At 46.3% G+C, this 21,611-nt stretch overlaps 1 protein-coding gene and 2 long non-coding RNA genes across 7 annotated transcripts in view; 2 read left to right on the forward strand and 1 right to left on the reverse strand.

Annotated features, from left to right (window-relative positions):
- LOC129674034 (uncharacterized) overlaps window positions 1-3,160 on the forward strand; it is a 4,848-nt gene extending 1,688 nt beyond the window's left edge. For all 3 annotated transcript variants that reach the window (XR_008719762.1, XR_008719761.1, XR_008719763.1), the window contains exon 3: window positions 1,467-3,160. This is a non-coding gene — a long non-coding RNA (uncharacterized LOC129674034). The remainder of the gene's footprint in view (window positions 1-1,466) is intronic.
- A 2,271-nt stretch (window positions 3,161-5,431) lies between these two features.
- Window positions 5,432-21,611, reverse strand: part of Edaradd (EDAR associated via death domain) — a 36,643-nt gene continuing 20,463 nt past the window's right edge. Inside the window, exons 5-6 of the mRNA XM_055603922.1 lie at window positions 9,736-9,781; window positions 5,432-5,814 (exon numbers count right to left, since the gene is read on the reverse strand). Of these exons, the coding sequence (XP_055459897.1) occupies window positions 5,432-5,814; window positions 9,736-9,781 (429 nt within the window). The remainder of the gene's footprint in view (window positions 5,815-9,735; window positions 9,782-21,611) is intronic.
- Window positions 7,484-18,970, forward strand: LOC129674035 (uncharacterized). Of its 3 annotated transcripts, XR_008719766.1 has the most exons (3): window positions 7,484-8,109; window positions 8,855-9,037; window positions 18,711-18,970. It is a non-coding gene; the product is annotated as an uncharacterized LOC129674035 (long non-coding RNA). The 3 variants fall into 3 exon arrangements; XR_008719765.1 differs by lacking the exon at window positions 8,855-9,037; XR_008719764.1 differs by lacking the exons at window positions 7,484-8,109; window positions 8,855-9,037 and adding an exon at window positions 18,348-18,505.

A 21,611-nucleotide genomic window follows, 5' to 3' on the forward strand; every position in this document is an offset into this window, starting at 1 on the left:
TGTGTGTGTGTGTGTGTGTGTGTGTGTGTGTGTGTGTGTGTGTGTGTCTTGCTAGGCAGCCAGTTCAGTCTAATACCTGAGATCCAGGTGTAATCCCAGTGATTACTAGGCAGACACAGGTGTGTGTGTGTGTGGCTTGCTAACAGCCAGCTCAGTCTAACACCTGAGATCCAGGCCAGAGAGAAACCCTGGGCACCAGAGGAATGATGCTGGAAAACTGGAGATTGACCTCTAGCTTCCACATGCATGCATAGCCCACATCATGTGTACCCATGTGTGTGTGTCTGTGCTCTCTCTCTCTCTCTCTCTCTCTCTCTCTCACACACACACACACACAATCATTGGTTCAGATGGCAAGGGTTGAAGTATTGCTTTGGAGAGCAGCCAGGACTACACAGTGAGACCCTGTATCAAAAACAAAACCCAAAACAACCCAAAGGGAAATAGACCAGGAAGAGAAGAGTCTTAAGGATTCTGAGCTGCTGGTGGATGAAGGATATGGAGAACTCTGGTGGGACACAAAACTGTGAGAATGAATCATGGGACAGGGGTGTTGATGAGGCTGCAATCAGAGGCAGTAAGCCCATGGATCTCTAACAGTTTAGAGGTTGGACTGAGTCGAAAGAGGCAGGCAGTCATAGTAAGATGAGCCTTCACATACAGACACAGTACACTGGACATCCTCTTGAAAGGCTAACTGCTCATCTTTCCTCCTGCTCAATGCATCTTGGGCCTATGCCTGGACCACCTTTGCCCACATTCCCTAGTCCTGTTGGTCCTCACCCTCAGTGACTCTGTCTCTGTACAGCGGTGCACTTCATCTCAGCATCTCCAGCATCTGGGACTCATTTCAGAAAACCATCAAGTGCTCAAATGAGGGATGATGGGCTAACAAGACATGTGAGCTGATGACCACACTGGAATCTACACGAAGTAGTTAGTAGGAAATGTCTCAGTCAGCAAAGTGCTTTTTGTTCAAGCATGGAGATCTGAGCTTGATCTCCATAACCAGTGTAAAAATGCTGGGCGTGGTGGCATACACCTGTTATTCCCACGCTGGGGAGGCAGTGACAAGAAAATCTACTGGGCTCATTGGCCATCTCACCTGGCCTAAATCCATGAGCTCCAGGCCAATGTGAGACCCTGTCTTAAAGAAGGTGAATGGTGTGTGTTTGTGAGGCTAACACCCAAAGTTGTCTTCCGGTCTCTACATGCATGTACATACAGGCAAAACACCCCTTCCCAGAAACACATACACGTTTAAAAAATGAGGCACTGGAATAGCAGTTGACATCAATCTTTAATTTTGTAGCACCCATTATTACAGTTATAAAAACATTTCCTTGTTCTTAAGAAAAACAGAATCATACAGAAGATGAAGATGTAGACAGAGCCAAAGAACAGCACCAAGGTATGTGGACGGCATCGCGGGGATGCAGGGATTTCAGAAGCTTTGCCTTTTTCAGGTTGGAATGGCCTGCATATGTTCCCAAGGGCGTGCTGCAGAGGACAGCGGACCCTGGACTCTCACACAAAATGGAAGAGCACAGAGCACCCAGGAAGTAAATGAGGGGCTTCAAGAGAGCGGGGCGACTTCCTCATTGCATTTCCAGTTGCATCACTGACCACTTCAGTCCCTTTAGTACACCTGATCATCCGGGAATTCCCTGCCAGACGTAACTCCCAGAGCCATACTCCTCCGCAGCCACAGGACCTGACCCACCAAAGCCCTTCAAGTCTGGGTCCGGCGTACCCACAGGCGTTCCATCCGCCAGTGCTGAGACTCCAGTAGCCCCAGCACTTGGCCCAGCATCTTGGCTTTTATTCTCTCTAAAGACAACAAAGGCAAGACTCACCCTTCCTTGTGCACTCATAACCAAGTACCCAAGAGTCAGGGGTGGGATCTGTGTCCCAGGCAGGCAATGAGACAGCAAAAGTTTCTCAGTCGCTGCCTGGGCAGAACTAGGTGAGTGCCTTTCAGTTACAAGGATTGATATTATTGGTCTTTGGTTTTAGAGGACCCAGAGTAGAGAGTGGTTTGGCATTGCTAGGCCTGTGGCATTGTTGTTTCTGTATGTTTACGTGAGAATGTGAAGCAGATGTTTGCTGCCAGCTCAGAGGTGGGGGGATATTGTTGGCCAGTGGAAAAGGAGTGATTTGAGACATGCATACTCATATGACCGGCTCTGAACAAGTGGCATAGACAGAAACACCATGGCTTCAAATGGGAGGAAAATTGTAAATCAGGGGTAGCAGGAGTAGTTAAAACTTAAAAAGACATGGAGGGAAGTCTTCACTCAAAACCCAAGGAGATCTGTTTAACTGCCTAAAAAGCAGAAAAATGGAAGAGAAAAATCTGTTTGGTCTCTGTTATTAATCTTGTCTTTAAAAGTACATCTCTTTGTAAAGTAGATGGTTGGAGACAGGGGAGGGCAAGACCACTGCATCCTGGCATCCTTAGGTGTTAAACTGGGAGAGCGAGAGACGCAAGCAGACAGCAGTACCCTTGGTCCCTGAGGAGAAAAGCCCATTCGTGCTGACGGATGAGTACCAGACCATGAGACTTGTCTGCAGCCACTGCGCGGGGCACATCCTGGAGACAAAGAGGCTCCATCTCAGCCAGGCCCCCTTTATAGTGTTTGTGTCCATCAGTGGACGGAGCAGTCATACCCTTTTGTCTTCGCCTTGGTGGTGCAGCCTGGAAGATACCTACCCGAGCCAGTCTCTGAAAGGAAACTGACTTAGAGTATATCCTCCAGCAGGGGGCAGCACTGCATAAACATTACTGCACAGCATGAACCACACTGTTTTCCGTCTAGGGCTGGAGTTCCTGTGTTACTGAAGAATTAATATTCACGGCTACAGAATTAAGTGGCTGCTTTGTACACGGTCTTTTAGAGGCACAGACCGTACATCCTAGCACAGCTTAAAACATCGCCGCGCTAACAGTGCATCCCACGTTTTGGTCTGCTCCTCTGGTGTGGGTCCCCAAGAGTATGTGTCTGTCCCTCTGCATACAGCTGTCCAGTGTGGCTTTGAGTCCTCCCCTTTCATCTGACTATTCACGAGTGCAACCAAATAAAATGTATGCTGTTCGGCCTCAGCACCAGAACATTACCGATGGAAATTTTGCTTAAAGAAAAATATTTTGGGAAACATAGCTGGGGAGATTTCATCATTGGAATAGGAAAGCAACCTCATCCCAAGCAGCTTGTATCGTGCTCACAGGTTCTCAGGAATGGAAAGTCCTCAAGGGTCAATGACGATGGGATGGAGAAATGGCTCATTAGTTAAGAGCTCATACTATTCTCATAGAGGACGTGAGTTCAGTTCCCGACTCCCATGTCCGGCAACTCACAACCACCTGTAATGACAGCTCCAGGGGACCTCATGCCACTGGTCCCCACAAAGGCCTACGCTCATGTGCACACACTCACACGTAGACACACAACTCAAAATGATAAAAACAGATACTGGTGGCCAGGTGACCTCCTTGCTCACTGCTCTCTGCCCCGTGAAGGGCCAGGGTCCGCATGCCTCCGTAGAACTTACTGGTTATAAAGTTAACTTCCAGCAAGCTGATTTGTACTGCAGCCAAGACTCCTACGTGGCTTTGTTTATGCAACACAGATCAAAGTTGTTTTACGTTTAGAGTCGGAGTGAACTTGAAGAAACCTTCCAGCACATTTCTGTCCGCTGATGCCATGCTCCCAACAAGCCTCACGAGGAAAATGCTGGGGTGACGGTCACGCACCAGCACACATGGCTTGCATGGCATTTTTGTTTCTGAAGCAGGGTCTCATATATCGAAGGCTGGCCTCAAACTCACTTTGTAGCTGAGGGCAACTTTGAACTTTCTGATCCTCTGCTTTCACTCCCAAGGGCTGGAACTGCAGGCATGTTCCGCCACACCAGTTTATGCCAAGCTAGGGATCAAACCCAGGGCTTCTGGCATGCTAGGCAAGCTCTCTACCAACGGAGCTACATTCTCAGCCCTAGCTTGATATTGCCTCTCAGAGGTTCACTTGTGTGTGTTTGTGTGAGTGTTTTCCATGTGTTCATGGGTATCGCTGGAGGCTAGAAGAGGGTGTCAGATCCCCAGGAGCTAGTATTACAGGCAGTCCTGAGCCATTCCATGTGGGTAGCTGAGACCCTAACCCATCCTCTGGAAGAGCAGCAAGTGCTCTTAAATGCTGAGCCACCTCTCCAGCCCTGCTTGACAGTTTTGATCTAGTTTTGAACTTGCCTAGAAAGGCAAGTTCAGGGGACGCCTAACAACCAGAGCCGTGTTCTAGAGATGCATCATGACAGGTTCAGCTTGAAGGCTGAATTGCTGGAAACATTTCCTCAGAATCGGCTGCCCCAGGCCAGGTATGGAAAGTATTCATTCTGGAAGATTGTGGTATATGGGATTCAAGTTTGGGTGGCCATGGTAGCACATCCCTGCAACCCCAATATTCAGGAGATGAATTCAGGAGGATCCTAAGTTCAAGACCAGCCTCAGGTATATGTCAAGTTTGAGAAGAATCTGGGCTATATGAAACCCTATTGTTATACCCTAATCCCCATGAATGAATTGTGGTGGTTTCTATGGGGAGATTTTTTATCTTAGTTCCTGGTTTAAAAACCATTAAGAATTGATTTTTGTTTGTTTCTGTTCTTTGTTTTGTCCCACAGAAGAGAGTTGAAAGCCATCATTTCAGCTGCTGGGTCCCAAACCAGAGTCCAGCCTGAGGCTTTAGTGTAGCTTCTGAATGCTGGCATTACAGGCGGCTGCCACATCATCCCCTCATCTATGTGGCCGTCATGCTTGTATGGTGAGCACTCTAACCACTTAGCCATCTCCCCAGGGCATATTGAATACTATGGTCAATACCATTCCCATGACACTAACCCGCTCTGCTCTCCTACAAACCATACACTTTGTATTTCTTTTAAAAATACTAAGTCCAATGATAGCCCACAGTTGACAAAAGTGTTTGAATAAAAGGGATGACCCTTGAACCCGGGCCACATCATACAGTATCTTTTTCCACGCCATCTTCTGCTTGGCTGGGAATGCAGAGGTTCTGCATCGTATAACGTGGCCGCACCCAGAGCCATTGACAGTTTGGGATCCCACTGCAGTCCTCGACAGTATTTAAGGAGAGGGTCATTTTCTTTCCACCTTGGCATGATTCTGGTCCCAAACATAGGCTTTGGCCCTTTGTGACCTACAAAATATCCTCCCCCAACTCCAGGTTCAAATATTAAATTAAAACAGATGTGCAAAAAAGGAAAAACCTGTCACCGAAATAGAACCCATCCTTCCACAAGCCACCAGCCTCAGGGACAACCGCTGCCCATTCCACATCCTCGTCTGAAAAGGCACATCTTCCCAAGTGACTCATGCTGGTCCAGCAAGCAGAAAGGCCCGTGATGGAAGGGGATGCTAGAAGGGCATGGAACTGTCCGAGGGTCCCCGGTGGGGCCACTCCTCGTCCACCCACCTGCGCAGGATCTTCTCCACGTCAGCCCTGTGGTAAAGCCGGCAGAGCTCCATCAGTTGGCCCACAGTCCTCTGGCTGTTTCGGAATAAGAACTCCAGCGTGGGGCTCTGGGGCCTCTGTTCCAGGAAGCACAGTTCGTCGTAGGGCATGCCCCATTTGCTGGCGAAATTCCTCCAGTTCTTCACGGTTGGGTGACAGGGATCCAGCTTTATCCTGATCACATCTAGCAAGTCCTGATCATTGAGCAAGTCGCTGATGGTGGGAACCCTGGGGGAGCAGGAGGAGCAGGAACAGCCTTCCTTACACCGCTGGTTTCTGCTGACGCCTGCAGGAGGACAGAGAGGGCACAGCTTAGCCACGGGCCTGTCTCTTTCTCTCTCGCACACGCACACATGCAATGTTCCCTTTCTTTTTCTACCATATTGGTGACATCATCTAGCTGTCACACAGCCATCCTTGGAATCGTCCTTTCTCATTGCTCTCACACTGTTATTCTGTGTGTATGTAAATGTGCATACACGTGTGGTAGGTGTGTGTGGAGAAGAACCTTGAGTATCAATCCTTGGGTGCCACTCCCCCCTCCCCCCACCTCTCTTTGAAGGCGAGGCTGGCTGGTCAGGAAGCCTCAGGGATCTACCTGATCATCTGGATCCCACTGTTCATATTACCAACATTCACTGCCTCCAAGGCACCCGGCTTTTACTGTTAGGAAGGTACACAGCAAGAACTTTACCCACGGAGCCTATTTTGTTTGTTTATTCTGTTTTATCAAAAGACAGTTCCTCTCACTGGTTTGGAGTTTCTTAAGTAGGGGAGGCTGGCTGGCCAAGGATCCCCAGGGACCTCTTCCTCCTGAGTGTCGGGGTCACAGTCATGGGGTAACTACAGGGCTGCAGGCAACAGAGCTCAGGTCCTCATTCTGCAAGGTTGCTAGCTGAGCCATCTCTCCAGCCCCCACAGTGTTACCCTTTATAGCTGTGGTTCTCAACCTTCCTAATGCTGACACTCTTTGATATAATTCGCCATAAAACTCTTTTTGTTGTTACTTCATAACTGCAGTTTTGCTACTGTTATTAATTGTAAATAGCTGATATGCAGGATATCTGGTATTTAGCCCCTGTGAAAGGGTCATTTGAACCCCCCCAAAAGGGGTCACAACCCACAGGTCGAGAACCACTTTTTTAGTGGCAGCGAAAGGCTGTCCACCTGGGAGTGGTAGTAAGAGCTGATAACACCGCCTTCCTTTCTCACCCATGGTTTTCTCTGTTCTCGAATTCGTATGTAGTGCCACTGGCCAGACTGAGGGTTCCAGAACCAACTCATGCTTATGCACACACCAATCACCTGCTCCTGACAGCTTTAAAAAAAATTACAGTTGTTGCTCTGTGTGTGTGTGTGTGTGTGTGTGTGTGTGTGTGTGTGTGTGTGCCACAATGAGTGAAAGTTAGAGAACAAATTGCAGGAGTCCATTTTCTCTCCCCATGTGAGAGCACTTTTCCCTACTAATCCATTTCACCAGCCTCCCTACAGTTCTGACACCAAACCTAGCATGTGGAGATGTCATCGTGACTGCACAACCCCTCAACATTTCTTGAAGGGAAAGAAAACTGGTCTGCCTGCTCCATGCACATATTTGAAAACACGTGTCATGGGGAATGGCAGAGAGCTCTCATTCAGAATTTATAGCCTCCTTATCATTCCTCTGCTTTATCTGCTTTCTTCCCTCACAGAGGCTCCGTCTGAAGTGTGGCCAGCAGCCTCGGGGGTGTGTGCAGGGAGCTGGAGGCAGGCCGAGGAGCAAACCAGGCTCTAGCCTGGGCCTCACCCAAGAACTGGTTCCCACCCCAGAAGGGCGGCCTTCCCCGCTTCAGTCCTCTCAGCAGAGTGCATAACCAGAAGGCAATGACATGAGTGGGAGGTGAGGTGAGTGGGGAAGGGTTATCAGGAAGCCACCCACTGAAGCCCTCGGTGGTGCCATGCTGTGGACTCGGCCACATGCAGTGGCGATTACACAACACTGGCTCTGGAGTCTGAATTCGGGTTTAAAGATCACAGGCTTGGAGAGTCCTGGGGGTGTGACCTTTATGATAAGATGACAGGTTTCGACATAGGAAACCTGAGTGGCGGCTGGAAGAGAGTAAGGAATCTGAACAGAGGCGGGCTGGGGAGCTGTCTCCGCTGGTAAAGAGTTGCCATGCTAGCCTGAGTTCCAGGTCAACCAGGGCTACCTGGCATGACTCTGTCTCAAGGATAAAGTAGGGGCCTGGGGAGATGGCTCAATGGTTGAAGAATTGCCAAGCAAGTGTGAGGACTGGAGTTTAGAGCCCCAGACTTCCTGCAAATGCTGAGTGTGACAGCCCAACTCCGACTCAGTAGGTGGAGAAGGGATCCACAGAGCAAGCTGGCTGAAAAGATTAGGGTTTGATTAAAAGACCCTGCCTCAGTGAAGAAGGCGGAAGAGCAATACTGGAATCCACATGATTTGCTACATGAGGAGATTTCAAGCTGCCTATTAAAATCACAAGCTGGGTCAGGCACGGTGGCGCCTACCTTTTATGCCAGCACTCGGAGTCAGAGGCAGGTGGATCTCTGTGAGTTCCTCACCACCCTGATCTACATGGTGAGTTCCGAGGCCCTGTCTAAGGAAGTCAGCCCTGCCCACTGCCACAAACATGCACACAGTTAATATACAGAGTGAATACACAGAGAGGACTCTGCTTCTCCAGCGAAGGAGGTAGATGTGTCATTGTCCTAACTGTACTTCAGAAGCGGTGGCGAGAATTCATGGTGAGGGGAGGGTAGACCCATTGCCATCCACAGGGAGTACATGTTGCTGGAAAACAGTGCAGAATCGGTCTCCGCACACAAAATTATGATCCAGTTCTGGATTTGGAAAGAGAGGAGATGATTGAGAAACAGATCTCTATGAAAATTCACATAGATGCTTTAGGAACTCTTGTCCTGTTGGTTACTTCCAAACAAGGAGATGTAGAGATAGCTCAGTGGGTAGAGTGCATGGAGGATCAGAAATCTGGGGGGCATTCTCAGCTACAGAGCTAGTTCAAGGCAGGCTTGGACCACATGAGGCGCAGAAAGGAAAAGAAAGATAAAGTCTTGTTATGGAGATGGCCTCCTGTGGCCATGCAGATTATCTGCTGCACAAGTGTGTGGTTTGGATGGGCAGAGAGGCAAGCCCTGCCTCCCTCTGTGAACACAGGTAATTGACATCAATCTCAAAGGCAGCTTCAAGGACTAAAGACACATCACCCATTAAAGCCCACTTCTAGCACACAGCACAGCCCAGTGGCCAGCCGTGGGTGTGGGATAATGGCTCTTAAGAAACAATTGTTCCTCTATTTCCCTAGAGATGGAACCCACTAAGCTCCTCCAACCCCTGGGGGAAATCCTCCTTACATCTGGGGGACCACCAAGGTCCTACTTCAATTTAGTGTGGAGTGCCAGCAGGGCATGGAGGTTTGTCACAGCTCCTTTGGGGGCGTCAGATGCAGAGCTGAGATGGAAACCACAGTCCCAAGGAGCAACTACAGGTCAGTGGCTGTGAGCACAGGAGTGTGCCAGGTCCTGATGGTGGCACAAACAGTAAACCTTCCAATCAACCTTTCACAGACAAGGGGGCCCACGTCAGAGAAAAGCCTCTCTACTAATCTTTCAGGTGGGTGGGGAAGACTTAGATGAAGACACACTTTGCTGTGTAGTTGGTTGTGCCAAGTTGGGATGGACAGTCTCTCTCTTCTGCACACAGGCTGTAAACAGTTCTCATAGACTCTCCCCTCCCGCAATCTCTTGCCCTCTCTAGTGTAACTTCGGCCTTTCAGAAGGGATTATACGGAAGTGACTGAGAATTCACCATCCAAACACATCAGATAAGTGAACCCCTCAAGCACACAAAGAGATTGGGACATATCCATGAAAGAGGCAGGGTTCCAAACGTGTGTGCTGACACCAGGCTCCTCAGAGGTGTTTGGGTCACAGGAATAAGCAACATCCCCTACAGACTCACACACAAACATACACACACGCACACACACTCAAAAATGCACACACACTCAGACACATACACAACTCGCGTGTACACACACACTCACACACTCATCAGCACAGATGAAAGCTAACTGCTGACTGTCAAATAGCTATGAAGCTACACTCAAGATACACACATTCGCTTAATAGTGTTACTGTATCTGCCTGGCTGTTGCTGAAGCCTGATAACTGCTCAGTCCTTTACCTGAAAGGGAATCTCCAGTGCTGTCTGGAAAGTCATTTTCTTCTCCCTAAAAAAAAAACCAAAAAAACAACCTTCATAAAATCACAGCCACGAGTAAATTGCAATATCAACCTTTTTCATTAGTTAAGTTTCCACCAACGAGGTGTGAGAGTCTTGAGTGATGCTCAGAGATGGTTCTTCAGGGGACTCAGCCTGGAATGTGGGGCATGCTCAGGGTCCACTCCAGTGATGGATGGAGTGGCATCTGCAGTTAGGGCCTTCTCACCCCAGGCACACACCAGCTACACGGGCCTCCCATGCACGTGCAGGTTCTGTTGGATTCTCTGCGGGGCTTTTAATTACTGGGTGTCTAGGCACAGTGGCGCACCTGTGGTACCAGCGCTCAGGAGGCAGATGTAGGAGGATTCCAAGTTCAAGGCCAAGGTGCGCTTTACAATGACACACTGTCCTAGGAGCAACCAGAGTAAGCGCTAACTCTCTGGTGTCACCGCATTTAGTGCATTTTAAGTAGTGGCTACTCTTCTCCTCATCCTCCAAGAAGCCTTTTTCACTAGCCCCACACTCACTAACCCCAGCTCTGTAGTGTACATCCCAAGACTTTCCAACCACCACAGGAACACTCCTATTCTACCAGCCAGGCCTTCCCCTAGGAACGGAGAGAACTCTTGCTTTGGTTTTCTACTTTCCTGCCTGTCCCTGCCTCTCCAGGGCAGCAACAAAGCCAGCCGGCTTGGGAGCCACAGGATTTCTGTAGTGCTTTCTTCTCTTAGTGATGGGGGTGGGGAGGATATGAAAAAGGAGAGACGGGGTAAGGAGAAAAATAGTGTTTGTGCACCGAGGTACATATGCGTGTTCATGTGTGTGAATTTGTGTGTGTGAGAGAACTGCAGGAGGCCCCTGAAGGGGCCCAAACATCTCTGCATAGCCTCACACAGTCCCAAGGTAGAGCCTGGGGAGCCACATCCCCCAAAAGCCTACATACACTCCCCACCTCGAGGGCCCTGTGGAGACCTGCCCTTTCCTATTTGCAGAGTTTCCACAGGCCTGGGCAGGCCTGCTCACTCTTACATCAACACAGTCAATTCTGCTCAAAGAATCGGAAGTGTGGGCCACAAGGACAGAACAGAAACTCCAAGTCAGAGAAAGAGAGAGAGAAAGAGAGAGAGAGGTCAAAAGTTTATAGATTTCATGGTATAGAGGACCCTGTTAAGACACAATGTTTCCCAGAAGTCAAAACTATATTGCCTGGCTCATTTTACTTGATTTCTCATCATCTAAAGAATATCAGACCAACACCAGTTGGTCAGAGTCACCCTCAGGATGTTGGCAGTGAGCAGGATCCAGAATTACTGTGAAATGGTTGAAGACAGAAGAGTGACAAGGTTGGCCAGGTACAGTGGCCCATGCCTGTTGTCCTAGAGTTCCAGGCCAGTCCAGGCTATGTGGCATGACCCTGCCTCAAGAATAAACTGAAACAAAAATCAAGCCAGGCCTGCTAATTGTGCCACTTTAATGTGAATTTTTCCAACAGGAAAATCAGAAAAGTCTTATTTTGTGGTGTATTTTACTTTGGTCTTGTTGAAACAGCGCCCCTGCCTTTACTCCACATTGCTTTATTGAGCTGTTAATGTGCAGAAGCTGCATGTAGGAACGTCCACAGGTCCAAGGACTTGAACCCCTGACCTGAGGTTACTCGGGGAGAAGAACCACAGGCATAAACAAAAGGCCAGGCCAAACATTGTGAGGACCCCGGGAGATGCCCATGCAGCCCCAGTGGACTGAAAGTACCAGAGAGGGTTGGGGATGTAGCTCAGTGAGGGGGGTGCTTGCCTAGGATGTGTGGGTCCTGGGCTCAATCCCCAGCACCACAAAAAAGTTAAAACCCCAAACTGGGTGCGATGGTTGGCAGCTGTAAGTCCCCGAACTTGGGAAGCTGAAACAGGAAGATTTGCTGATTGTAGACATCAGTCTGGACTCCAGTGAGAACCTATCTCAACACACACATACAAATACAAATTGGGTGTGGTGGTGCATACCTCTACAACCCCAGCACTTGGGAGGTGAAGGTAAGAGGATCAGGAGTTCAAAGCCAGCCTAGGCTATAGGAGATCTTGTCTGTGGAGGCTGGGGGTAGGGGGAACAAGGCAAGGGAGTAGGGGGCAGGGAATATAGTTTAGTTGGCAGAGTGCTTGTCTAGCATGTGTGAAGCTCAGGGGTCCGTCCCCAGCACCACATAAAACCAGAAGCATTGGTGCATGCTTGTAATCCTAGCACTTGAGAGGTAATCGCTGAAGTTCAAGGCCAGGCTGTCTTTGAAAAACACAAAGCAAACACCAAGGCCACAAATAATACCATAAAAACTATAAATAAGATAAAGCTAAGTCAGAGGCCACTTCCCAGACACAAAGATGGTTGAGACTTGTCCTGTGAGGGTCTGGAAAGTAGACAGTTGCAGAATAAGGCATTTTCTCAGAGCCTACGGCAGCTGACAAGGACACTGAAAAGCCAGAAATTCCTCAGAGTTACTAAGTATTAGAAGTGAAGAGCAAGATAGCAAGTAGGTGCTGGACCTCATTTACAGACAATAGGGCTGGAAGCAGAACACTCCCAGAATGGTATAAAATTAGCCAGGGAAATACCTGAGTGGTGGCAGGAACACAGGGGATAGGGAACAGGAACACAGGGAAGGCAGGGGCTGAGGCTTGAACACAGACTTTGTCATATTCTTTTTCTTTTCATTACATCAGGTATATTGTCCTGTAAATTGTGGTAGTGGTACCAGGAATAAAAAATTAAGGAATTCTCAACTTTTCAATGTTTGTGTAGTTCAGTTTTTCTACATTTTAGTACAGAAACTTTAACAAAATGCAGTTTTGAAGGTGTTTCCTTGTGAGTCAACCAGTAAAGAAGTAATTAAAATAGTAATTGTTAATTACTATTTTGTATGAATTTGGTGAAGTTGACTATAAAGAAACACCTACTGACTTGCAACTTAAGGGGAAAGCTATTCTCCCCATTTCTAAAACCATAATGAATGGGCACTGACATGCGGAGAGAATAGATACTTGTATGTTTGCAATGTGTGTTTTAGATGATTAGGATTGGGTAATAAAAATAGCATTTGTGAATTTAATAGCATTAAGATTACCTTCAAATGAAAAAGATCTCAAAAGTTAAAAAAAAAAGTTTACAAACCTCACACATTCATGTTATCTCGCTATTCCCCTCTCATCCTATGTGGGGCTCTGCTGGACAAGGCTGAAGTCTGACGTCTCCAGATAGCCATTTATTTGTACTCTGCCTATGATGACAGACTCCCTTTTCTCAGCAGGGGTCTAGAAGTTTCCCTTGATCTGGGTGACCCAGGTCTTGTAAGGAGCATTACATAACCCTCAGGGCAGGTTATAGGCCAGCCCCTTTCCTGATCAGAAAATCACTCCAACAAGCATCTGGGAATTCCTAGAAATGCCCCAACCCTATAAGGATCTAGTCCAGCAGAGACCTTCAATTGTACTTGGAGATTCCCCCCCCCCTCACCTAAGTACCGTATTCTCCTTCCTGTGATAGGACCATGCTGCTGCATGGAAAATGAGGTGCTGTACCACTATATGCCAAAATCAAGTGTCCCTGACCTCGTGACCCCAACAAATCAAACACATTTATTTACCCTAGGAATCCCTCCTACTGTCCAAGGTTTATAAATCCCTGATTTCAAATAAATGCTCCGGGGGTGCATGCCTGCTGCTGACTGGCTATTACCAGCAGCCTTCCACCATGACTGCCTGAGAGTCCTGCCTGAGGGTTGTCACGGCTGCAAGCCAACCAGGCCTGAGCTTTCATCTGCACCTCTGTGGTGCTTAGCATAACTGCTTAACCAAGAGCTGTAACACTTTGGTATCACCATAGGCTTTGGAACGCTAGAGCTTCCATTGTCATTGGTGACCTCATGCTAAAAGAGCTAAACTGTAACACTCTGTGGAAAGCCTTTTCCACACCCCAGCCTAACACATGGGCCTCACTCTTAAGTACTCTAGTTGCCCCTGAGAGAAAAGGAACCTCATTCTCTGTCCGGAAGCCAGTTCTAGGTTGTGTTCGAAGTAGGTTTAACTCAGTGCTGAGGATGTAATTCGGTTGGTAGAGTACTTGCCTGGCATGCACAAGGCCCAGGATTTGATCGCCAATCATAGCATAAAATAGGTGTAAGTAACACCTGTCTGTAATCCCAGAACTCAGGAAGTGGAAGGAGAATCGGATGTTTGAGGCTAGCCTGGGTTACACAGTGAATTCCAGGTAAGACAGATTCTGTCTTAAAACAAAATAAAACAAAAAAGTAAAAAGGTTAACTAACTAGGAGTGGAGATATTGGGAGGCAAGAAGCATATACAAGGAAGAGGTCCTCAGCAGAGGGGAAAGGTTTAGAGTGAAATGCTACCCGATGAAGCATGAAAGAGGGTGGAGGGGAACCCAAGAAAGGAGCCAGCTGCATTCAGACAGCTAGAAAGACAAAGACAGTGCATTCCATAAAAGGACTGAATAAATGTATTTGAAAATTAAATAATATAAATCTAATTTTATTCTTCTGCTGCTGGAGGTTCAGTTTTGTCAACACCATTCATTAAACAGGCTATTTCCCTCTCCCCCACTTTGCCTCCTTTGTCAAGAATTAGGTGGGCGTGGCTTTATTGGTTTATTTCTGGCCCTCTATTCTGTTCTATTGGTCTATCTGTTTTCATCTAGTCCCAGGCTGACTTTGTCACTCTGGCTCTGTAGTATAATTTGAAGTCAGTATTGTGATGCTTCCTACTGTTTTGTTTGTTTACTCCTTGGTTTTGCTTTAGGTATCTACAGTCTTTTGTGGTTCCATGTGAATTCTTGGTTTTTTGTTTTTGTTATTTTCTTCCTAGATCTGTGAAATGTGACATCAGAAATTTGATAGGTTTGCATTAAATCTGTAGGTTAGTTTTGGTAGTATAGTCATTTTCACAATATTAATTCTGCCAATCCGTAAGAATAGAAGGTTTTCCCATCATCTAATATCTTCTTTGATTTCCTTTTTGAGGGTCTACAAATTTTCATTGTAGAGGTCTTTTTTTTTTTTTAAAGTTAGTTGTGTTCCTAGGTACTTTTTAAAAAAGCTACTTTGAATAAGATATATTTCCCAATTTCTTTCTCTGTGGTATATTGTTGGTATATATGAAAGTTATTGCTCTTATTTTTTATATTTATTTTGTATCTTGCAACTTTACTGTGTTTATTAGATATCAGAGCTTTATCTAGTAGATTTCATGGCGTCATTGAAGTAATGTCATGCTATCTGTAAATAGGGATAAATTGACTTTTTTGTTTCCTGTTTTTATTCCCTTTCTGCCCTTCTCTTGTGTAATTGCTATAGCCAAGACTTTGAGCACTATATTAAATAAAAAAGCAGAGAATGGACATCTTGGTCCTGATTTTAAAGAAAATGCTCTCAGTTTGTATCCTTTCAATATCATGTTGGCTGTACATCTAAACATCAACATCTCAGGAGTCAGTGTTAAAAGCCCAGATAGAACAAAGACAGCACAAAGGTAGGCAGGGATTCAAGCGAGGCTAGGTGTAGGAACCTCTTCACTGTGAATGAAAACCTAAGTACAGAAGAACAGAAATTTGAAAGAAATGTCATGGCAATTGCTCTGATGAGAAAAAATCTGCAGATTAGCTCTTTGTTTCTCCTCAGTGGGTTAGGCCTGCCACAGCTGGAGTTGAAGTGTGGGTCAAAACCTTAGCTATTGCTGGAACTGAGAAGTCGAGACGCTGAGTGAAATTCCAAACTCACGCTGCAGGTACAGAGATGAAAGACCATGGATTTTCCCTTTGTACATGGAGTAGAGTTGGTTATTGTTCATAAATATCACAGAGCACTTCACAGGTGATTACAGTTGGCACGTGCAAACACAGGTAGACCACAGGACATGGATATTACAGAGGGCGGGAATATCTCCTTAGATCCCTTTCGTTCACACACACCAGTCTGGTAATACCGGTGATATTGGAAACAGAGGCTTGTCGGCCATGTAGGGGCGTGTGTAACATCACACACCGATGGCTCTGTGATCTTTCTGAGCTGCATGATAGCGTGCGAGCCCGAGAAAGAGCACTTCATCTCACACCTTAACATGGATTTTAAGTATTTTATTTTTTTTATTTAAAATGTTTCTTATCTTTTAAAAAATTATCCTTTAAAAATATTTTTGGATTTATTTTTATTTTCATTTACATGTATGTGTGTGTACATGTGTGTGTGCTAGAATGCAGCGCTCTTGGAGGCCAGAGGCATCAGATCCCCCAGAGCTTGAGTTGTGGCTAATTGTGAGCCACCCGAAATGGCTGCTGGAAATTGAACTTGGGTCCTCTGCAAGAGCAACACACACTTTAATTACGGAGCCATCTCTCCAGGTCCGTTTTGTGTGTGTGTGTGTGTGTGTGTGTGTGTGTTACATGTGAGTACGTGCAGATATCTGAATAAGCCACAAGGGGGTATTCAATCCCTGGAGCTGGAGTTACAGGTGGTTGTGACCTGCTCGACATAGGTGCTAGGAACTGAACCTCTGACCTCTGCAAGCATGGCACGTGCTCTTAACTACTGAGCCATCTCTCCTGTGGTCCTAGAGACAGAACTGTGATCTTCAGACTTGGCAGTTGGCACCCTCGCTTCCTGAGCACACCTGGAATTTCTTTTAAAGCCAGTTGTCCATCAGTCAAAGTCAGTCAGTCAGTCAGTCTGCCTGTCTGCCTACCTATCTTATGTAGCTTGGGCTGGACTTGAACTCCTGACTTTCTGGCTAAGTGCTGGGCTTACAGGCAGGAGGCCCCGTGCCTAGCTTTCTCTCATCTTTTTTATGGTCTTACACAGTGCGAGTGTGCCATTGCTTACTCAGTCAGTGCCAAACAACAGACACGGAGACGACTGTAACTCCTCAATTTCTAGTGCCTCTATGTGTGTCGTGCACTCTGCCTTCTCTGGGGTCCTGCCTTTAAAATGAGATTGCTCACTCAATCAGCAATAGATACAGCTGGATCATTTTCTATAAAATTACATCTGTCTCCACTGTCCACGGTGTAAGAGGGTAGTTTTACTAGACGCCTACACCAACTGAAGCCCACAGGAAATTCTAACCCACTCATGAAACCAAATGTATTGTGACAGTCAACAGAGCTCCGAAGCGATGAGAAGAAGCCTGGACATCAGTCAATTAGAAAAATGTCCGATATCATTATTAAGGAAAAACGTTCAGACTATCACAGGAAAACAACTAAATTATAGACACCTGTGACTCCTTCATGCCTTTCCGAGAATTTATATCCATGTATGGGTACACATCTATATGTGCATGCCTGTCTGTATGTGTACACACATATACCTACGTACACCATATATACACATATATATACCTGTTTGTGTATATGTATATTTACAATGCATATATGTGTGTATATGTGTAAACATACACATATAGGGATGGTGTGGTGGTTTGAATACGTGGGCCCCATAGGTTCATAGGGAAGGGCGCTATTAGGAAGTGTGGGCTTTGTGGGAGTAGGTGTGGTTTTGTTGGAGGAAGTGTGCCACTAAGGGGTGGGTTTGGGGTTTTAGAAATCAAGCCAGGCCCAGTGGCTCGCTCTCTCTTCCTGCTGCCTGTGGCTCCAGATGTAGAACTCTCAGCTCCCTCTCCAGCACCATGCCTGACTGCATCCTGCCATGCTTCCCACCATGCTGATAAAGGGCTAAACCTCTGAACTGTAAGCCAGCTCCAAGTAAATGTTTTCCTTTATAAGAGTTGCAGTGGTCACGGTGTCTTTTCACAGCAACAAAAACCCCTGTAATATGTGTATGTGCATGTGTGTGTGTATACATGTATGCACATATATTTTTAGTACAAAGGGCTGGACCTAGAGCCTCACACATACTAGGTAAGTGCTCTGCCACTGAGAAATACCCTCGGTTCTATTTTCATCATTTTTTTTTTTTTTTTATTGAGACACAGGGTCTCACTTAGATACCTAGGCTGGCTTTGAACTCATTTGGTAGCTCAAGCCAACCTCTAACCTTTGATCCTCCTGCAGCAGCCTCCCAATTAGCTAGGATTACAGGCCCTAACAAGGCCTGGCTTAACCACAAATATTTAATCTTGACTTGGTCCAAAAAATAGTAATAAGTCAAAGCTGCTGGCCATATTGTCAGAATACTACAGTTTTCTTTTAGATGTTTATTTCTGGGGAGTTTCATTATAGAAAAAAGTCCTCCTAGTTTAAAAAAAAAAAAAAAAAAAAAAGAAAAAGAAAAGAAAAAAGTCCTCCTGTCTCAGAAACAATGAGTGGCATTGGGGAATGTGGGTTTATTGTGGTGCCAGTGGGAACCAAAGTTGGCATTCTATTATCCCCAACCATCAAAAAGAGGGACAGTAAGCCTCAGAGCTGACAAGGCAAATTCCATAAATGTATCTGATATTATCACCAAAATACCTGACCAGGACATTAACCTAGATCAGCATCAGGCCACTGGAGGGCTGTGGGGGCTGGGAATGACAACATCTTTCTACAGCCCTGAGCAGGTCCAGAAGGGCAAACAAGGGAGGTGTGGAGAGTGCCAAAAAGCAACGGGACCTGCAGAGAGAGAGGCAGAGAGGAAAACCACAGAGTATTAGCTGCAGGGTTTGTTCCCAGTGAGGCCATGATCCAGGACCAGACCATCTTGTGGGCAGAGCACAGAGGAGGGGAAAGCCATTGCAAGGTCAGGGTCAGGGATGCACAGCGGCAATCTAGAGAAAGCAAGCTGATGTTCTCTAAGGAAGATAGAATCAAATGGGTTTTGGTTTGATTTGCTTATCAAAAGATGGAAAGAGAAATTCTATTACTCACTTTTTGTTGTTTGGGTTTTTTAACACACATTTTTTTTTTTTATTTATATGTATGTGCATGTGTGTCTGTGAATGTAGGCCACATGCGCATGCCCACAGAAACCAGAAGTCACAGGATCAGCTGTAATTGGAGTTACAGATGGTTATGAACCACAATGTGGGTGCTGAGAATCGAATCAAGCCCTCTGGAAGAGCAACTGGGGTTCCTAACCACTGAGCCATTTCTCCAGCCGCCATCCTTGAACTAGCAGCTATGCAGCTGACTGGACTGGACTGACCCTGGACTGATTCTCCTGCCTTTATCTTCCAAACGTGAGGATTACAGGTGTGAACCATTACACCGTGTCTGAATATGTTTATTTATTTATTTAACATTTTTAAAGTTTTAAAAATTATGTCTACGTGTGTGTGTGTGTGTGTGTGTGTGTATGTGTGTGTGTCTGTGTGTCTGTGTGTCTGTGTGTTTCCATGTGTGTGCAAATGCCAGAGTATGACATCCTCTGGATGTCAGAGGACATGTCTGAGTTCTCTCCTCCTACCACATGGGTCCTGGGGGACTGAACTCAAGTCCTCGGAGTGGAAGCATATGTGTTAGTTACTGAGCCATCCTGCCATCCAGCTTAAGCATTTTCAACATCAGGTGTCTATCCAAAGGTATCATCTTCAGTCTCACATGAAATGCTTCCAACCATGAGAAGCTGAGGCAGGGAGATGACAAGACCAGGTGCGTAGCGCTGAGCAGGTGATTTCCAAACTCGTGACATTCTTTCTCTCTTCCAAGATACCCAGACAACTGGGTTCAAGAGGTCTTTTTTTGACCTGGCTTAAGGGAAAACATGGTGTATTTGGACTGGCAGTGGACAGGACACCTCTCTTATTAGAGTTAAAGATACCACGTATCTAGTCTAAGCAAATCTGCAGTCTTGCCTGGTAGCGCTGGTTCCTTGTCCTATAAACTCCGCACTAGAGGTAAAGTTAAAAATTACCAAATAAACCGGAGCTATCTGATCTTCTCCCAGAGGAAAAAAAAAAGCTCAAGGACCCACCAATCTATGAAACAGATCTTGTTGGAGCTTGAAAGGATTGTTGCGTGTCCAGAATTGCAGGCAGAGGCCTGCCGGGCTGATGGATGGCAGCTAGCATCTGCAGCCTGGATGGTCCCTGCTGTGCCCTGTTATTACCTTGCCCTTAATGGCTTCAGATCTGCATATCTTCCAGTGAGCTCCGTGGCTCCGCCAAGGCAGTGAGGCCGCTGGTTAGGGTTCTACCCAGTGTCTCACAACCCAGTGCAAAGAAAGGAGCAAACCCCTGTGTAACAGTTCAAATCTAAAAGGTCCCTTCCGGGCTCACATGTTTGCACACTTGGTTCCCAGAAGCTGGCCCTGTTTGGGGAGGTCGTGGAGCCTCTGGGATGTGAGGCCAGGTTTGGAGGACTTAGGTTATCGTGGGTAGGGCTTTGTACATTGTCACCCACTTCTGCTGTTAGTCTTTGCTTTCTGATCTTCCATGATGAGAAGCTGTCACCACACACCCCCCCCTCCACAGGAAGTCCAGCACGCCTTCCCTACCGTGGTAGTGTGTATCCCTGAAACTGAGAGCCAAAACAAAGTCTTCCTCTCTTAAGATGTTTCTGTTGGGTTCTTGGTCACAACAAGAAAGGAAGCTCATATACCGTACATTTACCAGCTGAGTTCCACGCAGACTGTTCTTTCAACCCAGTGCCCTTCGGAGCCAGAGAAAAGGTTTGCTGCTACCAACTGAGGAATGTCAGGCTGCTGGGCTCGGTGTGGGAATTGCAAAGACAAGCAGGATGGGCCACCTCTAAAGAGTTTGGGTCAACCACAGGGTCAAATTTACAACAGGTGATGCCATCATATATATAGACATGTGTGTGTACACACATACACATATATGAGTCTAATGTACAATTAAAATGAAATTTAAATTAAATTTAAATTAAATTTAAATTTAAATTATTTATTAGAAATTATTTACTACATAGATATCAAGGAAATAATTTTATAGATAGTCCATTTTTCTATTCTGTTATGCTGCATTTTTGTCATTAGTAGAAAAGCTGGTAAAGATTTAACAAATCCATATGGCTTTTAAACCTGGGTCATCATGTGGAGTTTGCAAAATGTACTGAACTATATAGCCAGGACTGTAAGAGGCTCCTTCAGTACAGGGTGCCTGCTATTTGTTTTGTTTCGTTTGTTTGTTTGGTTGGTTTGGTTTTTGGTTTTTCAAGATAAGGTTTTCCTGTGTAACAGCCCTGGCTGTCCTGGACTCCCTTGATCTGTAACCAGGCTGGCTTCAGACTCAGAGATCTACCTGCCTCTGTCTCCTGAGTGCTGGGATTAAAGGCGTGCACCACCACCAGATGGTATACCTGCTATTTGTAGGAAATCAGGAACAGTAATGATTGATACAGGCCCTCAGTTCTCCCCAAGGTGACCTACAGAGTCAACTCAATCCAACTCAAAAGTCCCAGCAAGCTATTTTTGAATATTGACAAATTGATACAGAAAGTGGATTTCCTACAATCCAGAATAGTCAATTGGAGGAAAGCAGTGGATGTAATTGCCTGCCTTTAAAACACACTACGAAGCCACAGTTATCAAGACAGTGTGGTATTATTGCTAGGAGTCTAGTCACAGACAATCAGGCTTCAGAGTTGTGGTCAGCACTTTATAAAACCAGAAATGGTGGTGGCCCTGACAAGGTACTCACAGACAGAGTGGAAAGACAGATGGACTCCAGAAATACACGTATGTAAACACACTCAATTGACTCACATCAACAAGGTGACACGTGGACCTTACGTCTTCTACAAACTTGAAACAGATTACAGACCACATGGTGGAACACGAAACTATGAAACTCTGAGAAGAAAATCTGCATGATGGAGGTGTGCTGATGGCTTTCTCCATGCAGCGTTAAAAGCACAGCCCACAGAAGAGCGAGCTGACAGACTGG

Source organism: Psammomys obesus, unplaced genomic scaffold (assembly GCF_907164565.1).
Source record: "Psammomys obesus unplaced genomic scaffold, mPsaObe1.curated_primary_1811, whole genome shotgun sequence".
Classification (NCBI taxonomy): Eukaryota; Metazoa; Chordata; class Mammalia; order Rodentia; family Muridae; genus Psammomys; species Psammomys obesus.